This window comes from Podarcis muralis, chromosome 16, assembly GCF_964188315.1.
Source record: "Podarcis muralis chromosome 16, rPodMur119.hap1.1, whole genome shotgun sequence".
NCBI lineage: Eukaryota > Metazoa > Chordata > Lepidosauria > Squamata > Lacertidae > Podarcis > Podarcis muralis.
This window is the reverse complement of record NC_135670.1, coordinates 28,875,895-28,897,783: the sequence shown is the minus strand read 5'-3', so window position 1 is coordinate 28,897,783 and position 21,889 is coordinate 28,875,895. Positions and strand designations below refer to the sequence as shown.

At 47.3% G+C, this 21,889-nt stretch overlaps 1 protein-coding gene across 3 annotated transcripts; it reads left to right on the top strand.

Moving 5' to 3' along the window:
* The first annotated feature begins 138 nt into the window (after positions 1-138).
* YDJC (YdjC chitooligosaccharide deacetylase homolog) lies at positions 139-21,529 on the top strand. 3 transcript variants are annotated; one of them, XM_028709204.2, is made up of 6 exons: positions 139-256; positions 4,480-4,658; positions 9,742-9,901; positions 11,709-11,808; positions 17,119-17,296; positions 18,884-21,529. In XM_028709204.2, the coding sequence occupies exons 2-6, from the start codon at positions 4,495-4,497 to the stop codon at positions 19,236-19,238; spliced, it is 957 nt and encodes a 318-aa protein (XP_028565037.2). In that variant the 5' UTR covers positions 139-256; positions 4,480-4,494; the 3' UTR covers positions 19,239-21,529. The 3 variants fall into 3 exon arrangements, with proteins under 3 accessions (XP_028565037.2, XP_028565038.2, XP_028565039.2); XM_028709205.2 differs by lacking the exon at positions 139-256 and adding an exon at positions 584-883; XM_028709206.2 differs by lacking the exon at positions 139-256 and adding an exon at positions 2,780-3,263.
* Positions 21,530-21,889: the final 360 nt, after the last annotated feature.

Here is a 21,889-nt window from a genome sequence, read left to right as displayed (position 1 = left end):
AGATGGGGAGGGAGCCATGTGCTCCGAACGGGCGCTGGAGATGGGGTCCTTAAACTAATTCCAGCTGCCTGCCTCTCCCCCCAGAGGGGAAAAAAATCCACCTTAAATCCCAACGCGTTCGCCCTTTGTGCCGTCAGGGGGCGCTGCCGCCCCGCTCCGACCAAGCCGATTCTTTCCCCCTCCCAGGTTGCAAATAGCTTCCTGCTGCTGGAAGCGGATCATGGATGCTGCTGTTGCTGCAATTGTTCCACCATGGGTGAGTGCAAGAGATCTCCCTTCCTGCTAGCCTGGGACACGTGGGCGGCGACTAGGAGTGTGGTGGGGCGTTGGGGGGGGGGGTCCTCGCCCTAGCTTTGCAGTCCCCTGTGGGGTCCGCTGCGTGGGAGATTCGGATCTCCAGGCCGGGGGGGGGACGGGAGACCAGCGGGCCCATCTCCCTTGCCCTTCCTTGGACCTTTGCAAAAATAGATATATAGATATATCTAGGGGGCACACACATACACGCTTGCAGATCCTTCCCTTCTTGCGGGGGGTCGCTGCGGGGGGGGGGGGGGCGGGCTAGCCAAATAGCTGCGCTTTCTTGCAGGATCCCTTCTGAGGTGCTGCAAAAAAATACCCGCTGCAAACATTGGGGCTTCCCTCTCTCTGGAGCGCGCAGGATCGCACCGTTGCATTAGGCTGGGATGGGAGCAATTCGCGCCGGGGACATAAAAGGGTTCCCTGGCTGAGCGTTGCAAAATATGGATCAGGCGCCTGGAGGCGTGAAGGAGAAGCGGGTCGCCTTGGGGGCAAAGGAAGAGGCTGGGATCTCCTCGATCTGCGATGGCGCCCTGCGTTGGGGGGCAGAGGAATGCTGCGGAAAGACTTGCGGGTGGAGAGGCCGGTGAGCTTAGGAGGAGTGCCTGAGAGAATCGGGGCCAGCAGTGGAAGTGAAATAGGGAGGTCGATCTTTTTCCTTGTTTACTATCACTTGGGAGAGGTAATGATCATGCTCTGACACTTCAGCGCTGTAGATCTATAGATCTATGTGTATACATAGGCATTGCACATCAGTTGTGAGATTGCAATTGGTTTATTTTGTATTGCTGGGAACTGCCCTCGGACCTTCTGGTGGCTGTTATTTTTAATCATATGTTCATTTATACAATGCCTTTCGGCCTCCCACGGGACTCAAGGCAGCTCACAGGAGGCAATAAGAACCACTATCAACGGTTAAAAAACAATTAAACCTTGATAGAATTAAAGCTCTATACAAATATATGAAACGTCTTTTGATAATGATGATAAGGAAATTGGGTGTGCTGGCCTGGAATCACCCCAGCGAATAAATCGCAGACGGTGTTAGCTGTTTTCGATTTCTGGTACAGTAAAATAAGTTTTTTGTTAATACCTTAAAGACTAAATGATTATATTACAGCAAAACATTTGTGGATCCAAGCCCAGTTTCTCAGAGGTAAAAAAAGCATTATCCTCAATTTGCAGACAGAGAAAGAGAGAGAAAATTGATGGTGGTTCATTTTCCAGAATCGCCCCCTCCCCCCTGCAACTAAATCAATTAAGACCTGATTTAGGATGTTAGACTTGCATGTAGTAAATAAAACTTACAAAAAGTTCAATTAAATTAACACCATGTGAATTTTATGTGCTGTGTAAATCTCAGAATCTTTTCCAGTAGCGAAAAGAATTGGAGCTGAATATTTCAAATCAACAAAGCCCATTTAAGGAGCTTCAAGTGTTATTAGTCAAGCAAATTCAAAGCTTTTACTTGGAAAGTTTTTTTTTTTATTGAGATAGGACATATTTTAAGGCATGGTGTTTGTTGGGGGTGGGGAAGTGACAGCGCTGAAAACAGTTAGCATACTAATTTTAGCATGGCCAAAGAGCTCTTGACGTAAGCGCATGAGCTTCTTAGGGAAAAGTCACCTTAAAAAACCACATTAGTGATCACTTTCATTCTAGGTTTGAATGGCATCCTATTCATTCCAGTCACTCAGTTTGTCTCAGTGTGTTCGTTATGCTACGAATTCATTTTCTGAAACGGTGTGTTTCAAAAAGTGCGGGGGCTGTCTTCGCTTCCAGCCCCCTGATTTAGGGCTTTAAACCTTGAATTGTGCCTGGAAACAATTTTTTTAAAAATTTTTTTTGCCTGCTGTAAGAAAAATAGGAAACTGCCTTACACTGACTCAGACTTGTTGGGTACATCTAGCTTAGCACTGCTTACACGGACTGGCAGCAGCTCTCCAGGACTTCAGGCAGGGTCCTTTCTCAACCTGAAGATGCCGTTAGAGGTTGCACCTTGAACCTTTTGCATGCATCAGTCAGGGTTTAGGCCCAGTTTTGGCACAGAAACTGCTTGGGTTGCCCTGTATGATGACCTCTGTTGGGGGGGATGTGCTCCTATTAGGTAAAGGTAAAGGGGACCCCTGACCACTAGGTCCAGTCGTGGCCGACTCTGGGGTTGCAGCGCTCATCTCGCTTTATTGGCCGAGGGAGCCAGCGTACAGCTTCCGGGTCATGTGGCCAGCATGACTAAGCCACTTCTGGTGAACCAGAGCAGCGCACGGAAACGCCGTGTACCTTCCCGCTGGAGCGGTACCTATTGATCTACTTGCACTTTGACGTGCTTTCGAACTGCTAGGTTGGCAGGAGCAGGGACTGAGCAATGGGAGCTCACCCTGTCGCAGGGATTTGTACCGCCGACCTTCTGATCGGCAAGTCCTAGGCTCTGTGATTTAACCCACAGCGCCACCCGCGTCCCTACTTACTCTTACAAAGCTCTTACTATGGTACAATTGTAGAGTTGGAAGGTACCATGAGGGTCATCTAGTCCAACCCACTGCAATGCAGTAATCTTCTACCCAGCATAGGACTCGAACTCCTGACCCTGAGATTAAGAGTCCCCTGCTTTACCAACTGAACTGCCCCAGCAGTCAATTAACCCATTTCCTTTTTATTTGTGAGCCCTTTTGAAAACCTTGCTTAGAAGCCAGATGTTTTGGACTACATCTCCCATCAGCCCCAGCTGGCCATGAAGGCTAAGGCAAAGTCTTCTCTAGCTACTTCCTTATAGAGCCCAGATGACTGTGCAAAGAAGCGCCTAGATTTGCTCAGGCCACGCCTATCCCCGCCTCCAGAAGTCGAGACTATGCTTCCGACAGTCTCCTTCTATCTTAGGCAACACACTCTTGAGCGGTTAAACCACGCCGGTCCTGACAAACCAGTCTCCTTCATCTCTGCTGCTCAGCAGATTCAACAGGATGCCCGTAAGTACAGCTCATTCCTTCCGCAAATGGAACGGAGGAGTCTCAGTGCCTTCTTTGTATTCGCCCTAGACGCTGGGCAAACACACCGCAATGCCGGACTTTCCTACTTTGGGAAAGAAGGAGCGGCACAGGGGCTCTAAGCCATTCTGAAAGCCGGAGAGGGGAAAGAGAAGTCAATACTGCAAAAGGGAAACCTTTGCTCCACTGCTGAAGTTTTAAGGCAGCTTCAGTCCCAGTGCATTTTTTTTTATCGTGGGACGTGACCTCCTTCTCAAGCCCCAACCATCCAGCTTCACGTTGGTTTCGTTTGGCAGGACCCATTCGCCCACTCCTGCGAAGCCCTTGTACGCAGAGTGTCCAAATTTAACCTTGACAGAATCATAGAATTTAAAGAGTTGGAAGGGACCCCGATGATCGTATGCTGTTGTCCTGAGCTCTCCAGGCAGCTATTGGCTTTTAGTTGTCTTTTTCTATTGCTTCTTTCCTTTCTTATATTGCGCCTTACTGTATTATGGTTCGAATGCTGCAGAATGCATGCTGGGGTTTTATGCTTCTGACAATCCCGTAAGGTAAGCTAGGGGGAGAGAGAGAGAGAGACTGGTCCGAGATTACCCAGTGAGCTTCGTGGCCGTGTGAGGATTCGAACTCTGGTCTCCCAGGTCCTAGTCTGACACTGCAATCACTACAGCACACTGTCTGTTGGAGCTGGGCAGAGGAATGCCTCTGCTTTATCCCAGGTGTAAGTGGGATTTGGCGTAACTCTGCCCCTCCGCAATGATCACCCACACCCAGTGAAGGTGTCAGTTTTTAGCAGGAAGCACCTAACTCTTTGCTCCTGCCGCATCGCTTTCACCCCGTTGCAGGAATTTTTAAACCTGTTGACCTTTTAATCTGGAGGGAGGGCTGTGTGTGAGAAAGCGAGGCCAGGCTAATCCTGTTGAGTAACTTTGCATACAGACGCGCCCTTCCTTTCTTCCTTCCTCGAATAGCAAAATAAACGTGCTTTCTGCAACGTAGGTGAGACTAGCAATTATGGAACCGGCACCTAGACTGTTCACTTCTGTGCTGTGGCAACAGCTGTAGCCAATGCTGACTCATGCTTTGATCCGCTCCAGACCTGTCCTTACATTTCCTGAGGGCGCTCTGGCGGGCTTGATTCTTGTGCGATTTATTCAAGACTTCCTCTTGCACTCTCTCCCCCTGCCCCCACTTCCAGGGCTGACTCCTAAGGATGCCCAGAGCCGCAGTGAAGCTCATAGTCACCGGAGATGACTTTGGCTACTGCCCAAGAAGAAACCAAGGCATCGTGGAGTCTTTTCTCTCCGGCGGCGTGTCCAACGTGTCCCTCCTGGTGAACGGCAGCGCTGCGTCTGATGCGGCACAACTGGCGAGGAGGTGAGAGCACCCTTGCTTTCTGTCTCTTGCTCTCACGCAGGTGCCTGTTTCACAAAGCCCTGCCACCCATGAAATCGAGCATGACCGCTGGCTCGGTGGTGGAGACCATGCTTTGTGCAGAGCAGGTCCTGGGCTCAAATCCTGGCATCCCCAGTTAAAAGGCTTCAGAATGAATGAATCTTTATTTGCATCAGCCATCAGTCACAGCAGTAAAACAGCAATACGATATACAAAGAATAGAAATAAAAAGCCAATTATATAAAATACGTTTTAGGGTTTTGAATCGATAGTCAAGTAGTGGACCTTATTCTGATTGCCCCAGCTAAAAACCTTGCAACCTTTGCTGTCACCTGCTCATCTTGATCTGCCAAGAGAAAGGACACTGTGGCAGTGGCTGGGCGACCCAGAATGGACAATATAAGAGGGGTGATAATGTCATTCCTCAAGTCATTATAAAGAGTGCAAGCCATCAATCTGGTACTGCCATCTCCACAGGGACATAAGCGTTTTTTGTGTGGAATCTGTAGGAATCGTCCCTCAAGTACAGCCGAGGGCAATACATTCAATCTCGAGAGAGTAAAAGTGCGCCTATATTTTGGAATTGCTAGGTGATGCAGAGAGGGTGCCAGAGAGTCGAAATGGGAAGGTGCAAAATAGTCATATCATGGGCAAAATTTCCTTATTGTGGCCAAGTTGTTCTGACGCTCGATATCATTTAGGCGCTGACAAATTAGACCGTTTGCTTTACTAAAACCCAAAGGGAGTAGCTGTTGCGGTGATAAATCACAAGAGTGAAGTTTTTGACAGACAGTTTTAGTCCAGGCGCTCTTGTGACAATCTTACAGCACTGGGGACATTAGACCAGGGGGATTTGAGTTTAGGCGAAGCCAATAGTTAAGTGTCCTACGCCAGATCCGTAATTCTACCGAGGGAAGATTAGCCTCTAAGGTGCAATGATGCATTTGGGACACAGGGTGGTACAGAGAAAATTTGCCTTAAGAACTATGATTGGACAGCTTCCGTAGATCCAAGGTGAGTGAAAAGGCTTCAGAGTTGTGCCACGTGAACATGGGAACATGGGAAGGAGCTTTTTAACCACTGAGAAAGAAGCCTTCTCCCCCTTTGTGCTGACTGGCGCCTATCAGAGTGAAGAAGAGCATTGAGGAGTTGTTCCGTATGCTCCAAAGCGAAGCGTTTAGGAACACCGAGAACACAAGGGGCTTCCGTTTCGAGAGAATGTTGTGCAAGATCTGCCACTTGCAATGGAGCTTCAGGGAAAACACAACTTAAGTCACCTCGAAAGGTGATATTGGAGTAGTCCAAATCAGTTGCCGGTGTATGTGCACAGAAAATAATAAGGTAGATCCACCTTAAAGGCAACACCTAGAGTTCAGCTGCCAGCCAGTGCAGACAACACTGGGCTAGATGGATCATTGGTCTGGCTCGGGATAAGGCAGATTCCTATCCCTGCCTTGTCGCTTATATGCACAGTACGACTCTGCAGTCTACAGAGAGAGCTTCACATGCAAGTTTCAAAGGTCTCAGGAGCCTGTTCTGCACAACTAAGTGCAGTGCTTTTAGTGCGGCTACTCCTGATCTGTGAAATAACATCCCTTTTGAGATACGACAGGCGCTCACAGTCTACACCTTGAAGCTATGTTCTGACATGCTTTTCCAGTTGAAGGAATAGGTCTCTGCCATGGGTACCTTTGTGTGTATGTGTGTGCGCGCGCGTGTTGGTTTTTTTGTATTGTTTTTAAACTGATTTTTAAGCTGCTTTTATTGTACACCGCCTTGAGACGCAAATGTGCAAGGCCAAAATAATAGTAAGAATAACAAGGGTAATAATGACAAATACAGTGGTACCTCGGGTTAAGTACTTAATTTGTTCCGGAGGTCCGTACTTAACCTGAAACTGTTCTTAACCTGAAGCACCACTTTAGCTAATGGGGCCTCCTGCTGCTGCCATGACGCCGGAGCACAATTTCTGTTCTCATCTTGAAGCAAAGTTCTTAACCTGAAGCAATATTTCTGGGTTAGCGGAGTCTGTAACCTGAAGCGTATGTAACCTGAAGCGTATGTAACCCGAGGTACCACTGTAACAACAGCTAATAAAGCTCTGCTATTTTAGGGCTGGAGATCATGGCAGGGGAAACCTTAAGTGCCACCCACGGCCTTTTCGATGCTCTCCTCTTTTTGAAAGCAGCCTGCGGAGCCGACGGCCTTTACCGGCACACTTTTTGTAAATATAGAAAACACCTGGCCCCGTTTCTGATTACAAGCCCTGCTGAGTCCGGCCCACGAGGCCGCGTGACTCCAGTCTGAAACGGCTTCTTCGAATCCAGGTCAGAGCCTTCGGAGTGGCGGCAGCTTTTGTGCACTATCTCAGCCACTCTAAGAAGCTGGTTTTCCTTCCTAGCACGCCGGCCCCCTCTCTTGGCTTTTTCTACCTTGAGACTCTAATGCAGGGAGCCAGAGAACATATGCAGATCCTGCCTTGGACACTTAATTAGGTTATGCGTGAGTAATTAACAATTCCTGCCAGCACTTACGCATGCGAGATATCGCACCGCGGATGCGAGCTTAACCTTGTTACGTCGGCACCTATAGGTCCCGTAGCCTCGGTTTAGGAGAGCAGCTCAGATCTGGGTCACACTTTTTTTGCTTACTCCTCTGATAAATATAGTCGTTGAAAGCCAGCACCTTAATCCTTTTAACAGTCTCTGCTGACTAAAAGGATTGTCCCTGCGTGGGCGTTTGCTGCTATAAATATTCCTGGGTTATCGGCCACCTACGGAGGGTTTCCTTCATCCCCGGGCCTATTACATAAATTAGAAGCCTGGGCTGGTTTGAAATAAATACTCTGTTGTTTTTTCTCCAAGGGCAAGGCCTCTTCTGATAACCTGCCTTTATCTTGAGCTGTCCTTTAAACCAGGGGCGGCTAAGCGCCCGATTTGGCCCCTAAGCAGATCCTGCAAAATAAAAAAAATGAACTGGGCCAGGTGGTTGCCAAGGTTGGGAAGCTAATAATAATAATAATAATAATAATAATAATAATAATAATAATAATAATAATATATTATTTATACCCCGCCCATCTGGCTGGGCCTCCCCAGCCACTCTGGGCGGCCACCATAAAAACCACAAATACAGTAAAATATCACACGTTAAAAACTTCCCTGAACAGGGCTGCCTTAAGATGCCTTCTGAATGTCAGGTAGTTGTTTATCGCTTTGACATCTGCTGGAAGGGCGTTCCACAGGGCGGGCGCCACTACCAAGAAGGCCCTCTGCCTGGTTCCCTGTAGCTTTGCTTCTTGCAATGAGGGAACCGCCAGAAGGCCCTCAGCGCTGGACCTCAGCGTCTGGGCAGAATGATGGGGGTGGAGATGCTCCTTCAGGTATACTGGACCGAGGCCGTTTAGGGCTTTAAAGGTCAGCACCAACACTTTGAATTGTGCTCGGAAACGTACTGGGAGCCAATGTAGGTCCTTCAAGACCGGTGTTATATATATTATTATTATTATTTATACCCCGCCCTCCCCAGCCAAGGCTGGGCTCAGGGCGGCTAACAAGCAATAATAAAAACAAATTGAATGAATACAACTTAAAAACAAGATTAAAATACAACATTAAAATATTGAAACGTTAAAATGCAGCCTCATCACAGGAGGAGAAAGGGAAAAAGAAAGAGGGGGAGGGAATCAAATTGGCTCCAAGCCAAAGGCCAGGTGGAACAACTCTGTCTTATAGGCCCTGCGGAAAGAAATCAGATCCTGATGAGGCAGAGAGTTCCATCAGACCGGAGCCAGTGTTGAAAAGGCCCTGGCTCTGGTTGAAGCTAATCCAACTTCCTTAGGGCCGGGACCACTAGGGTGTTGCTATTTATGGACCTTGAGGCTCTCCGTGGGGCATACCAGGAGAGGCAGTCCCGTAGGTACGAGGGTCCTAGGCCGTGAAGGGCTTTTTTTTTTGCAGTCTGAGATCCGCATTCCATCCTAGACGACCTTCCCAGGGCCGGTGCTGGGTGGAGCCAAAGGCAAAAGTGGGTGGAGCAATACCTTTTTACCTTTGTGCAGTGGGCTGATTTCTTCACACTCACAGGACCCTCTCTGTTCTCCATCCAGGCAATCGAGAAAGCACAACTGGATTCCAAGGGCACATTCTGCACCACAAAGCCTCACGTAATCGAATTTTTGTTGTTGTCCTGCTTTTAATCCCCAACACTACAGGTTTATACAGTGGTACCTCAGGTTACATACGCTTCACCCAGAAATAGTGCTTCAGGTTAAGAACTTTGCTTCAGGATGAGAACAGAAATCATGCGCCGGCGGCAGCAGGAGGCCCCATTAGCTAAAGTGGTGCTTTAGGTTAAGAATAGTTTCAGGTTAAGTACGGACCTCCGGAACGAATTAAGTACTTAACCTGAGGTACCACTGTAGTTCAAAAGTACACAAACAGCCACAGGTATCAGAGATTTCTCCAGGGTCAAGAAGTTCATATCGAAGTTTTTCCAACATCACACCTCTAGTACAGTGGTACCTCGGGTTACATACGCTTCAGGTTACATATGCTTCAGGTTACACACTCCGCTAACCCAGAAATAATGCTTCAGGTTAAGAACTTTGCTTCAGGATAAGAACAGAAATTGGGCTCCGGCGGCACAGCGGCAGCAGGAGGCCCCATTAGCTAAAGTGGTGCTTCAGTTAAGAACAGTTTCAGGTTAAGAACGGACCTCCAGAACGAATTAAATACTTAACCCGAGGTGCCACTGTACTAAACAATGCCTTCCTGTGAAAATGTTGAGAAGTCCAAAATACCCAAAACACTGGGGTTTTTTTTTGTTTTTTTGCTGGATCAACCTCATTTTTAAGTGTAGGAAAGCACTGTCTGTAGTGTTAAGTGTAGCTCTGAAGAAAACAGAGGTATTTCTTACCCATCTCGCAAGGATGTTTAGGAACCAACAAGCTTCTGCGCTGAAAGATACAATACAGTCTCTCCCTGCAAACCCATCAGTCACAGGAACGTGGTGTGTTAGTGAGAGCTGGAAATTAACTGGCAGTTTTGAAATATATCCTCCCTAGGTATCACATTCCAATAGGGCTCCATGCCAACCTTTCTGAGGGCTCTCCTGTTTGTCCGGCGTTGAAAGCGAAGTCCACATTGCTCAACGAAGAAGGGTTTTTCCACGGAAAGATGGGGATCCGGAGAGCGTTAGCCGATGGTCTCCTGAACATGTCTGAGGTAGGAAGACACGCACACAGGGCTTTGCTTGCTAGCCCTGGTGGTATCGACTGTGGGAGAAACCATGTGGTGCTTATGATTATTATTATTTGAAATAGTTTTTATTCGATTTTGCAAGTATAAAATTATAACAATACCACCATACGTTTCCACATTTGCAGATTCTATTCTTTTCTACTGCGTCTTTTCCAATAATCCATATTTTATATCATCCCATTGTCTCCATTGCTACATTACAAGTGTTATTGTAATCCTGCTAGTGTTTTCATCTGCTTACAGTGGTCTCCAAGATAAATTATATCCCCCCCGCCAATTCTTTGTTAAAGTTCTGGTCTTCTTGAGCTTCCTGCTCAGTTTTGCCCTTTCGGCATAGTCCAACAATTTGATTTGCCATTCTTCCCTGGTAGGGACTTTATCTTCTTTCCATCTCTGGGCTAATAACATCCGGGCGGCTGTCATGGCATACATAAAAAGTCTTTTCTGCTCCCTTGGAGTATCTGCACCTATAATTCCTGATAAAAAATCCTCTGTTGGGTTTTTGTTGTTGCAAAAGTTAATTTAAACTTTTTTTTATCTCATTATATATAATTTCCCAAAATGCTTTTATTACCTTCGAAGACCACCAATAAACTTAGGCAGAAAGTTAATAACTAAAGCCCACTTTAAGCTTTCTTTGACCTTACCTGCCCACACCTGACATTATGTCTGACATCAGGTGTAGGGGCAGGTGGGCAAGGCTACCCCAAAACACCTTCACAGGACAGTGGGGAGGTCTGTTGGGCCAGGTTTGGGAGATCCTTGGTGTCGAACCATGGTGAGATAGGTGGACCATGCGCATGCATGCACATTTCAGCGTACATGGAAGTTTTGTGTCATCTCAAATAAGATTTATTTAGTATTGTTCTTATTTTGAATTACTTACGGGGTGGGGGCCCTCTATACCTGAAGTAGCGTCTCCACCCCCATCGTTCAGCCCAGACCCTCAGGTCCACCACTGAGGGCCTTCTGGTGGTTCTCTCACCGTGAAAATGAAATTACAGGGAACCAGACAGAGGGCCTTCTTGGTAGTGGCACCCACTCTGTGGAATGCTTTCCGGGCAGATCTGAAAGAGTTAAATAATTATGTAGTATTTCGTAGGCAGTTCCCTCCTTGCGAGAAGTGAAGTTACAGGGAACCAGGCAGAGGGCCTTCTTGGTAGTGGCACCCACTCTGTGGAATGCTTTCCGGGCAGATCTGAAAGAGTTAAATAATTATGTAGTATTTCGTAGGCAGTTCCCTCCTTGCGAGAAGTGAAGTTACAGGGAACCAGACAGAGGGCCTTCTTGGTAGTGGCACCCACTCTGTGGAATGCTTTCCGGGCAGATCTGAAAGAGTTAAATAATTATGTAGTATTTCGTAGGCAGTTCCCTCCTTGCGAGAAGTGAAGTTACAGGGAACCAGGCAGAGGGCCTTCTTGGTACTGGCGCCCTACCTGTGGAATGCCTTCCTGGAAAATCTGAAAGAATAATTATATAATTTTTCTGTAGGTGTTTTTCTGTTTGGTGAAAGTTTTAACGTTTGCTGTCGTTGTTCCTGTACTTTTGCAGGAAGTTGCCCGGAGTGGCTGCGGCAACCCACTCAGATGCGTGGCGTATAAGAAAAATAAGTTATTAATTTATGTAAATTTCCAGTGCTTAGAGCCTCTGAACATCTCCATCTGGCCCTGCTTCTTCACATTTTTTTTTCTATTTTTTCTAAATGAAGGGCGTCTTTTTCATATAGACGGCAACTCTCCTCACCTGCCTTCCTTTCCTTTTACATTCCCAGGTGAAACACGAACTAACTGCGCAGGTTGACTTGTTCCGTGAGCTCACAGGTCACCTGCCTCAACACATGGATGGACACCAGCATGTTCACGTCCTCCCAGGTAAGGCAAATCCACACCTTAGGCAAGGATGAAACACCTTTTCCACTCTGCAGGGCCGCATGTCCAGATTTTTATCTTGCCACACGCACCCTCTCCTCTCCATTGAGGGGAGCAAGAGGCCTAGTCCGAGTTCCAGGACACATTCCAGTCAGGCAGAGGTAAAAAAAGGTAAAAGACTCCTGGAAAGTTAAGTGCAGTCCATAGCTGTAAAACTTTTCCCTTTTCTTGTGAGGAATCCTATTCGGAATAAGGGAATTTCCCTGAAAAAAATGGGAAACGTTGACAGCTATGGTGCAGTCAAAGGTGACCACAGTGATACCTCGGGTTACAGACGCTTAAGGTTACAGACTCTTCAGGTTACACACTCCGCTAACCCAGAAATAGTACCTCGGGTTAAGAACTTTGCTTCAGGATGAGAACAGAAATCGTGCAGTGGCAGCGGGAGGCCCCATTAGCTAAAGTGGTACCTCGGGTTAAGAACATTTTCAGGTTAAGAGCGGACTTCCAGAGCGAATTAAGTTCTTAACCCGAGGTACCACTGTATGGCGTTGCGGCGCTCATCTCCCTTTCAGTCCGAGGGAGCCGGCGGTTGTCCGCAGACAGCTTTCTGGGTCATGTGGCCAGCAGGACTAAACCGCTTGTGGTGCAATGGAGCACCGCGACGGAAACCAGAGCGCACAGAAAGGCCGTTTACCTTCCCGCCGCAGCGGTACCTATTTATCTACTTGCACTGGTGTGCTTTCGAACTACCAGGTTGGCAGGAGCTGGGACAGAGCAACGGGAGCTCACCCTGTTGTGCGGATTCGAACCGCCAACCTTCTCATCAGCAAGCCCAAGAGGCTCTGTGGTTTAGACCACAGCGCCAACTACATCCCTAGTCAGGCAGAAACAGGGAAGAAAGGCTGTGGTCTGGGGAGAGGGCGCTTGGGATTGGAAAGGAGACAAGCCCTGGGGAGAGAGTGCCAAGGACCACACAGACAGGCTTCTGGACTCAAGGCTGGTTCCCTCTCTAGCCCTAAGGACATAGCCTCCCCCCCCCCCCATGGCTTAGATGATGGGGGCTCTCTGACACTGAAGGACTGGAAGCCACCCCTTTCTCCCACACCTCCCCGGGGCTTGAGCTCACAGTTTGCAGGCAGCTGCCTCGGGTCAGGTTACCTGCCCTGCTAAGGTTGCCTTAAGCCTGGTGGGAGTCTATTTCTCCCCCCCTTTTTTAAATACGTCTTTATTAAATTTTATTGAATATTACAAGAAAATAAAAGAAAAAAAGAAATAGAAACAATACATAAAAACATTTATCTACGCATTTTTCAAAATGCAGATTAGAAAAGAGATGAAAGATAAGATGAAAAGAAAGAAGAGAAAAAATACTTTCCATAACCAAAATACCAAATTCATATTTGAAACATTTTCAGTATATAAATCCTAGTTAAAATATTATAACAGACTTCCACCACATTCGCCACACGTCTCTTGGTTATCTAGTTCACCTTAACATCTGTTCTTCAAGTGCAATCCATCAATTCTTTGTATTCTCTATATTCTTCACAAGGTTAGTCTGAGCACAACCAAACTTTCGTATTTTTGAGCCCTGTTTGTGTAAATATTCATTTAAGCATTCCCATTGTTTCTGTACCATAGTTTTAGATTTATGCCTTATTACGTCCGTCAATTTGGCTAACTCCAGATACTCGCATAATTTACCGTATTTTTTGCTCTATAAGACTCACTTTTTCCCTCCTAAAAAGTAAGGGGAAATGTGTGTGCATCTTATGGAGCGAATGCAGGCTGCGCAGCTATCCCAGAAGCTAGAACAGCAAGAGGGATTGCTGCTTTCACTGCGCAGCGATCCCTCTTGCTGTTCTGGCTTCTGAGATTCAGAATATTTTTTTTACTGTTTTCCTCCTCCAAAAACTAAGTGCGTCTTGTGGTCTGGTGCGTCTTATAGAGCGGAAAATACGGTACTTAACCATTCCCTTTTGGTTGGGATATTATGTCCTTTCCAGTAACTGGCCACCAACATTCTCGCTGCTGTTGTTGCGAGAATCTATTGGGAGTCTATTTTGTTGCTTCGCCAGCTCAAAGAGCAAGTGCTCCAGTCACAATTGGAGAGCAGGGAGGTCTCAGCCTTGTCTCTCGCAGTACCCTGCAGTGCCGCAGGTTTAAGAATGGATCTGGTTCCAGTTCCATCTCACTCACACCCATCCCCAAAGGAGCTCTTTCTGTTCCCATTCAGTCCGCAGTTCACCCGCAGTGGTTCTCTGTATTCCTGTCCTATCCACCTCCACACCCAGGGTGCTGCCTTCAGGATATTACAAGCTGTTCTGCCATGGTACAAAATGATATAGAATAAGAGTACAAGAAGAACATAACATTGAAGACTGGGAAATGTTTATTGGATATATGGGAAATAATTGTGCACAGCTGAAAGCGCTGGCAGCATTAAGATGAATTCAGCAGTGTAAATAAGTTGTGATGGATGCGATAATGGAATACTGAATGGTATAGTTTTTGTAAAATATGCAGGGATTTATGGAATGTAAAACGAACCATGGTAAGAGAAGAAGGGGAAGCCTTTGATATCTTAAGGATGTAAAAATTAGTACAGTGGTACCTCGGGTTAAGTACTTAACTCGTTCCAGAGGTCCGTTCTTAACCTGAAACTGTTCTTAACCTGAAGCACCACTTTAGCTAATGGGGCCTCCTGCTGCTGCCACGCCGCCAGAGCACGATTTCTGTTCTCATCCTGAAGCAAAGTTGTTAACCCGAGGTAATATTTCTGGGTTAGCGGAGTCTGTAACCTGAAGCGTATGTAACCTGAAGCATATGCAACCCGAGGTACCACTGTATTTTAAATTGGAAAACAGAAAAATTAATAAAACTTATATAAAACAAAACAAAATGATGCTTCAATCCCAAACACTGAGACCTTGCAGCTTGTAAAGGCTTAAACTAAGAGAAAGAGAGTAATTCAGTCCCCAGAGTTAAAGTGCCATTTTATATATTTACGCTGTGGGTAAAACCTCAGTGCCTAGGACTTGCTGATTGTATGGTCGGCGGTTCGAATCGCCGCGTCGGGGTGAGCTCCCGTCTTTCGGTCCCTGCTCCTGCCCACCTAGCAGTTCGAAAGCACTCTTAAGTGCAAGTAGATAAATAGGTACCGCTTTATAGCGGGAAGGTAAACGGCGTTCCGTGTGCTGCGCTGGTGCTGGCTCGCCAGAGCAGCTTTGTCACGCTGGCCACGTGACCCGGAAGTGTCCCCGGACAGCGCTGGCCCCCGACCTCTTAAGTGAGATGGGCGCACAACCCTAGAGTCGGACACGACTGGCCCATACGGGCAGGGGTACCTTTACCTTTATCTTATTGCATTTATAGCCCCCCCGCTTCTTCTCCAGGGAGCTCACAGTGGTATACGTGGTTCTCCCCATCCTCATTTAATCTGCCACAACAACCTGGCGAGGTAGGTTAGGCTGAGAGGCAGAGATTGTGGCCCAGGGTCGCCCAGTGAGCTTCATGGCTGAGTGGGGATTTGAATTCTGGTCTCCCAGGTCTTAGACCGACACTCTAACTGAGGGTGGCCCAACTTTTCTTTTTTAATATAAATTTTATTTTTTCATTTTCTATTTTACATAACCAAACGAATGAAAAACATAGGCATATAACCCCCTTTGACTTCCCTCCCTTCCCATTGTGGATCTTAATGATTTCCCCCTCTGCATCCATTTCATAACTCTATTCTTATAAATCCTTTGCCAGTCCATAGTTCAGATTTTCACTACAAGTTTTCTGTCAGTCCTACCAGTGTATGTGATTGTTTACAATAGTTTTTCAAATCAATTACAGTGGTACCTCGGGTTACATACGCTTCAGGTTACAGATGCTTCAGGTTACAGACTCCGCTAACCCAGAAATAGTACCTCGGGTTAAGAACTTTGCTTCAGGATGAGAACAGAAATTGTGTGGCAGCAGCAGCAGGAGGCCCCACTAGCTAAAGTGGTACCTCAGGTTAAGAACAGTTTCAGGTTAAGAAAGGACCTCCGGAACAAATTAAGTTCTTAACCCGAGGTACCACTGTATAAACTTTCTCCATTCTTCATTAAAGACCTCCTCTTCCTGGTTTCTGATTCTTCCTGTAAGTTTTGCCATCTCAGCATATAGTTCATCAGTTTTGTCTGATGCTCTTCTTTGGTCGGAGTGTACAGTCTTTCCATTTCTGAGCTAACAGAATCCGCGCAGCCGTGGTCCTTTGAGATGGCCCAACTTCTCATACCACACACTGCCTTCATACAGGGAGGGGAGTGAGGCCAAAATTTCACACACCCCGCAGTTCTTGTGGGGTGCTAGCAGGGCTTTGGGAAGGAAGCACCCACTTCCTTCCCTAAACTGGGGAAGTGCTAACTAGGCTTTGGGAAGGAGGAGGAAGGACTCTCGGACCCTGATGCTTTGAGAAGGGGTCTGCCGGGGGGTGGGCAGGCATCAAATGTTTCCAAGTCTTTTTTCCCCCCAATGCATAATCATAACAAAAATTACAAACATTGAATCCAAAATAATACTATACAAACAAAAAAGAACGCAATATACAAAAACAAAACAAAACAGAAAAAAGCAAAGGAAACAAAACAACACTAAACAAAAATGAAAAAGCACACATCTACAGAAAAAAACCATATCATTACGTACATATACACATATTGACTTCCTTCCTTTGTTCTAAGACCTCAGAAATTTTACTCTTACTATATTGTCGTGTCTGGTTAGATTACATCCATCTTTGTACTTTTTTTTTTTAAAACACCATTCCCCCCCCCCCTTTAACTCTGTAAAGCATCATTCATTACATACCAATATACTTACTCCAGAACAATGTTTTTTCATATACTCTTTAGCACAACCCCATTCTTTTAATAATTTCGATTGTCCCCTTATGAATGCTGTGAGTCTTGCCAGATTTATGTATTCAAATGTTTGCCGATCAGAAGGTCGGCGGTTTGAATCCCCGCAACGGGGTGAGCTCCCATTGCTCGGTCCCTGCTCCTGCCAACCTAGCAGTTTGAAAGCACGGCAGTGCAAGTAGATAAGTAGGTACTGCTCCGGCGGGAAGTTAAATGGCATTTTTGTTAAATGGTGGGAAGTTAAGCGGCTTAGTCATGCTGGCCACATGACCCGGAAGTTGTACGCCAGCTCCCTCGGCCAATAAAGCGAGATGAGCGCCGCAACCCCAGAGTCGGCCACGACTGGACCTAATGGTCAGGGGTCCCTTTACCTTTACTTCCTTGGAGAGGGACTTTCTAGTAACCTTTTCTCTTCCAGAGATCAGAAACGTATTTGCACAGGTGCTGGAGGATTACGGGATCACCTATACTCGAGTCCCCATCGAGCCAGACCTTCCCCGCTGCGATTGGATAGACCCACACTTAATGGCCTTTTACCTGGGCGTGGAAAAGGACTCCCTAAACACAGTGGGTGTGTTTAGGAAACACAGAATAAGGTGAGCAACCTGCACTTTGGAAACAACTCTGGTTTTCACCAGTGCTTGGCTTTCTTCTCGGTTCCCGTAGTTTCCAGCTCACCAAGTGCCTTAAAGAGAGTTTCCATTTATTACGGCCATAGTCCAGCATTTTAAAAAATGGCTAAAATACAATTATTATAAAAGCAAGATACAATCATTTTTCAAAACAAGCCAGAATAAGAGTAGGGAGACAAGAGAGTCACTGGCCAGCAAGTTAAAACAACTCGAATGATAACTATTACTAAAGCGATCCAGTGGAAGACTGGGGAAGAAGAGTCATGTGTCTGAAACCCAAGATTTCTTAAGCAGAATAGTCCTAGTGCCTCTAGAAGGCTTGGTGTGTCTTATAGAGAAAGCCTTCTGTTTGGGTGAAAGGGTTCAGAGACTAATTGCACAACTGATTTCCCCCCACCCCACCCCCCAAAATATAAATTCTTGCAAATATTGCAAATGGCAAACATCATCCCCAAAGAGGTATTCCCTTTCTCTAAGATTCTGCAACAACAAAAGCGTTCTTCCTCTAAAACATTGGGCAGTGCCCACACCCTTGAGGTGGGTGAGATTACCAATGGGTGGCGCTAATAGGCAAGGGGGCAGAGCGGGCTGGGGTGGGCCCTGGAGGTGTTAAAAAGAAAAGAAAAAAGCTGGTATCACTAGATCATGTCTATCTGTTTTGTTGAATTAATTAAATGAAATTGTTTTAATTGGATTCTGAATAAATGTGCAATTAATTGTATAAAATAACAACAACAATAATAATGATGATGTATATAGTATGGGAATTGCCAGGGACGCGGGTGGCGCTGTGGGTAAAAGCCTCAGCGCCTAGGGCTTGCCGATCGAAAGGTCGGCAGTTCGAATCCCCGCGGCGGGGTGCGCTCCCGTTGCTCGGTCCCAGCGCCTGCCAACCTAGCAGTTCGAAAGCACCCCCGGGTGCAAGTAGATAAATAGGGACTGCTTACTAGCGGGAAGGTAAACGGCGTTTCCGTGTGCGGCTCTGGCTCGCCAGAGCAGCGATATCACGCTGGCCACGTGAACCGGAAGTGTCTCTGGACAGCGCTGGCCCCCGGCCTCTAGAGTGAGATGGGCGCACAACCCTAGAGTCTGTCAAGACTGGCCCGTACGGGCAGGGGTACCTTTACCTTTACCTTAGTATGGGAATTGTAGGCCAGAACATCTGGAAGGCACCAGGTTCTCCACCTTTCCGTCTCCCATGTATACTGCAGCCTCAGCAATGCCATCCCAGGAGACTGGAGTCTGGCAGCCATGATCAGTGAGCTACTAATCAGCCAAGTAAAACTGATGTGATTAATTAACCAAGATTCCATTAATCAACTGACAGCTCAAAGATGAATTCCCCTTCCCTTCTCCTACCAACTGTGATCTTTATGCCTCACAGCACGTTACAGAGCAGGAAGGGTCTGGCACCACGGCAATCTCAAAATTACAATATTTCGCTCCAAATAGATTGCATTTCGTGATTGGGCAAAAAAACCAGGGGGTGGAAAATGCTTGCTCCTTCAGCACTGCTTGTGCGATTAAACGCTCATCTTCCTCCTTTCGCAGGTGGCCAGATATATATATAGGCCTCAGCACCATGGGCAAAAACATGTCCATCGCCAACATCCTGGGGGCCATTGATAACGCTACAGCGGCTTACCTGCCGGAAGAAGATTCCTCCATTCCTCCTGACTCGCCGTCACGCTCAGATCAAGAAACCAGAAGTGTAACCATTGAGCTGATGACGCATCCAGGATACCCCAGCGTCCCGCCAGTTGGGGGCTGCGGCGAGGGACCCGACGATTTCTCGCAGTCCTGGGAACGCTTGCACGAACTTGAGACGCTCAGGAAAGCAGAGTTGCAGAGCCACTACAGGACAAGGAACATCCAGCTCTGCGCATTTAAAGACCTTGGGATGTGATGCTGCGGTTGTTGCTGGCTGGGCTGGGCCAGGCTAAGCGTGATGCTGAGTGAGGTGCAGAGTTAAGAACCAACACCCCACCCCCCCAGTAGACCGCACGGTGTGGCACAGAGGCTCCCTTTGCAAGGAGAGCTTCCAGCCTTTGCAGCTCAGGACAGAGGTGGTGCCCCATTTTCATAGCACTGGGGAGCCGAAGTTGTATCCCTAGGGAGGGAAAGCTTGGACAGTAACAGGACCAGCAGGGTAGGATCTATAGAGCAGATGGTTTTGGAGCAGGAAAGATTGCATAGGAAACTATATGGGTCTGTCGTTGTGGGTTGGGTTTCTGGTTTGAACTCTGATATAGAAAAATACATATTTGGATCTGCCAATTCAACATGCTATTAGTCTACAGCCGGCATGTCCAATCGCAGGGTGTCCCTTGTTGATCACGGTATCCTGATCGATGCCCCCCCTCCCCCCATAAAGCTCAACAACTGTGGTCAATTCAATGGGTAGATCACTGCCAGTTTTTTTATAGTGGGAGTAGATCACGGTCTTCTGGAAGTTGGACGTGCCTGGTCTAAAGATATTGGTCCATTATCCAGGGGATTCGAAGCAGGGAGTGTGTGAACTCAGCACAAAGCGTAAATAAACACTCTTCACTAAGGTCAGCCACCTGCCTCGCCAATAAAAGCTGAACTGGACCACGTACATAAATTGTGGAGAATTGGCATCTGTGTCCTTAGTTCAGACAATTTATTTCGCTTTTTCTGGAGAGGCAAGGAGACCATAGAGTCCCGATGTTAAATGCTAGCTTCGCTGTCACAAGTTTGGAAATCTGGCTGTTTGAACAAATTTGCAGGCTGCCGAATGTTGTGGGCAGTTGGGTTGGCGTAGAATGCTGTCAGCCGGTTTGTATGAAAAACACCGCTTGCACCATGAGAATAGCGGACAGAATATGAAATGTACAAATCGATTTACTGGCACAATGGCAGAAATATTCCCGAAGGGTTCCATCTTGGGGAGCGGTGGGGTCCCCAGATCTAGGGTTGTGTTAGGAGCTGACATAAAGATAAGTCATTCTTTGCACAGACCTAGACCATAGGGGTCCATTGTTGCATATGATTTTAAAACAAGTGGCCCTGTGCCAATCGTTTTGGAGGCCAACTGGGCTTACCCACAAATTAAACGAAGGTTTCAGCACATGCAGGCGATGTGGAAACAAAATATTAACTCCCTCTTTTTAAAGAGGACTGTCCATGCTATAGTCACTGAACATCTGCATCCAGTCTGTTCTGGCTTTGAGGTGGCCATCAGATCAACCCTTGGCTTGATATGGTTCTGTTCCTTGGAGTTATCCTTGGGACCAGACAGAACCAAAAGGCTGCCTTGGGTATGCGGACGGGTGGGATCCCCTAGTATCAGCTGACAACCAGCCGTACAGGAAGTGGGAGAAAGGGTGTGGTCAGTCATGTCTGGCTCCCAGTGAAACACCCCTGATCTCCTCCCGTCTCACTTCCCACTTATGTATCCCAATAGCCACCTCTTAAGCACAATCACGGGGTTTATGGTGTGCCAGGGGAAGGATAGTGCCTCTGGTGGGGGACACGTCATGGTTTGTCCACCTTTGGGCCCCACCCTACACCTAGCTCTCACCCGTGGCTCCTGGAAGCTATCAGCATGTGACAGCAGCCACACCCCAGGAACAGCTTCAACTGGCTAAACCAGGTGACTTCCCCCTGCATGCGAAGACTGGCTCTGGCGGACCGAATGGATTAAACCAGTAATGGGTCCAAAGGTCAAGAAAGTGGTTTCTGCTCATGCTGTGGAGGGAAGTGAGGGACAGATGGGAAGGTAGCCCATCTAGGAAGAAAAGGCTACGGAGTAAACCCTACACAAATTCAGTGTAGAGCCCCTGAGAGGGTTGGATGGTGTCTTGGAACGCCTCTTTCTGACAACTCTTGCAGCCCAGCCAAGCATATTGCTCTGCTTTCCTTTGGACCACATTGACGAGGCCAAGAAGAGGGCGGGTTTTGTCATCTGGGCAGCCCAGGACCTCCATACACACCGACCAGGCTTGCACTCTGCAGTGGTCACTCCAGTACTGCCAGCATAGGTGTTTGACTTCGCCCCCCAGAGGCTCACTCCATTGTCTCTCGAGACAGACAGATGCCGGCAACAGGCACAATGATAGTTTCGACCCATTAAAATTGCTTCGGACCAGGCATGTCACGTTGTTCTGCTGAGGTTGCCATTGCAGTTCCACCATCAGGGTCGCAATAAATTCGTATTTCCTTATTCTTTTTCAACATTCCCAGTTGTGGATTATTGTTGGGGTGGAAGTGGGGGCAAAGAACAGAAACAACCCAAGACTCACCGAATCTACTAAGTTGATAACAGGTTTTCCATAAGAGCCCTAAGGATTGTACACTGCAATCCTACGTATGCCCACTCAGAAGTAAATCTCACTGCTGGGACAAAGGAAGCTGCCTTACGCCAAGTCAGACAGCTGGTCTACCTAGCTCAGTATTGTCGTGAGAACATCAAGAGCCCCGCTGAATCAGGCCAAAGTCCTGTCAAGCCTCCAACATGCCTCCAGAAAGTCCACAAGCAGTACCTGGGTGCAGTCATGCTCTGTCCTTGCGTCCTCAGGAACAGGGATTATTCAG

Bases quoted from the DNA above. Each gene is read 5' to 3' on its own strand.
- YDJC (XM_028709204.2), top strand. From the start codon at position 4,495: ATGCCCAGAGCCGCAGTGAAGCTCATAGTCACCGGAGATGACTTTGGC. The intron at 4,659-9,741 runs GTGAGAGCACCC...TATCCTCCCTAG, and splicing joins GCGGCACAACTGGCGAGGAG to GTATCACATTCCAATAGGGC. The intron at 17,297-18,883 runs GTGAGCAACCTG...CTCCTTTCGCAG, and splicing joins TTTAGGAAACACAGAATAAG to GTGGCCAGATATATATATAG.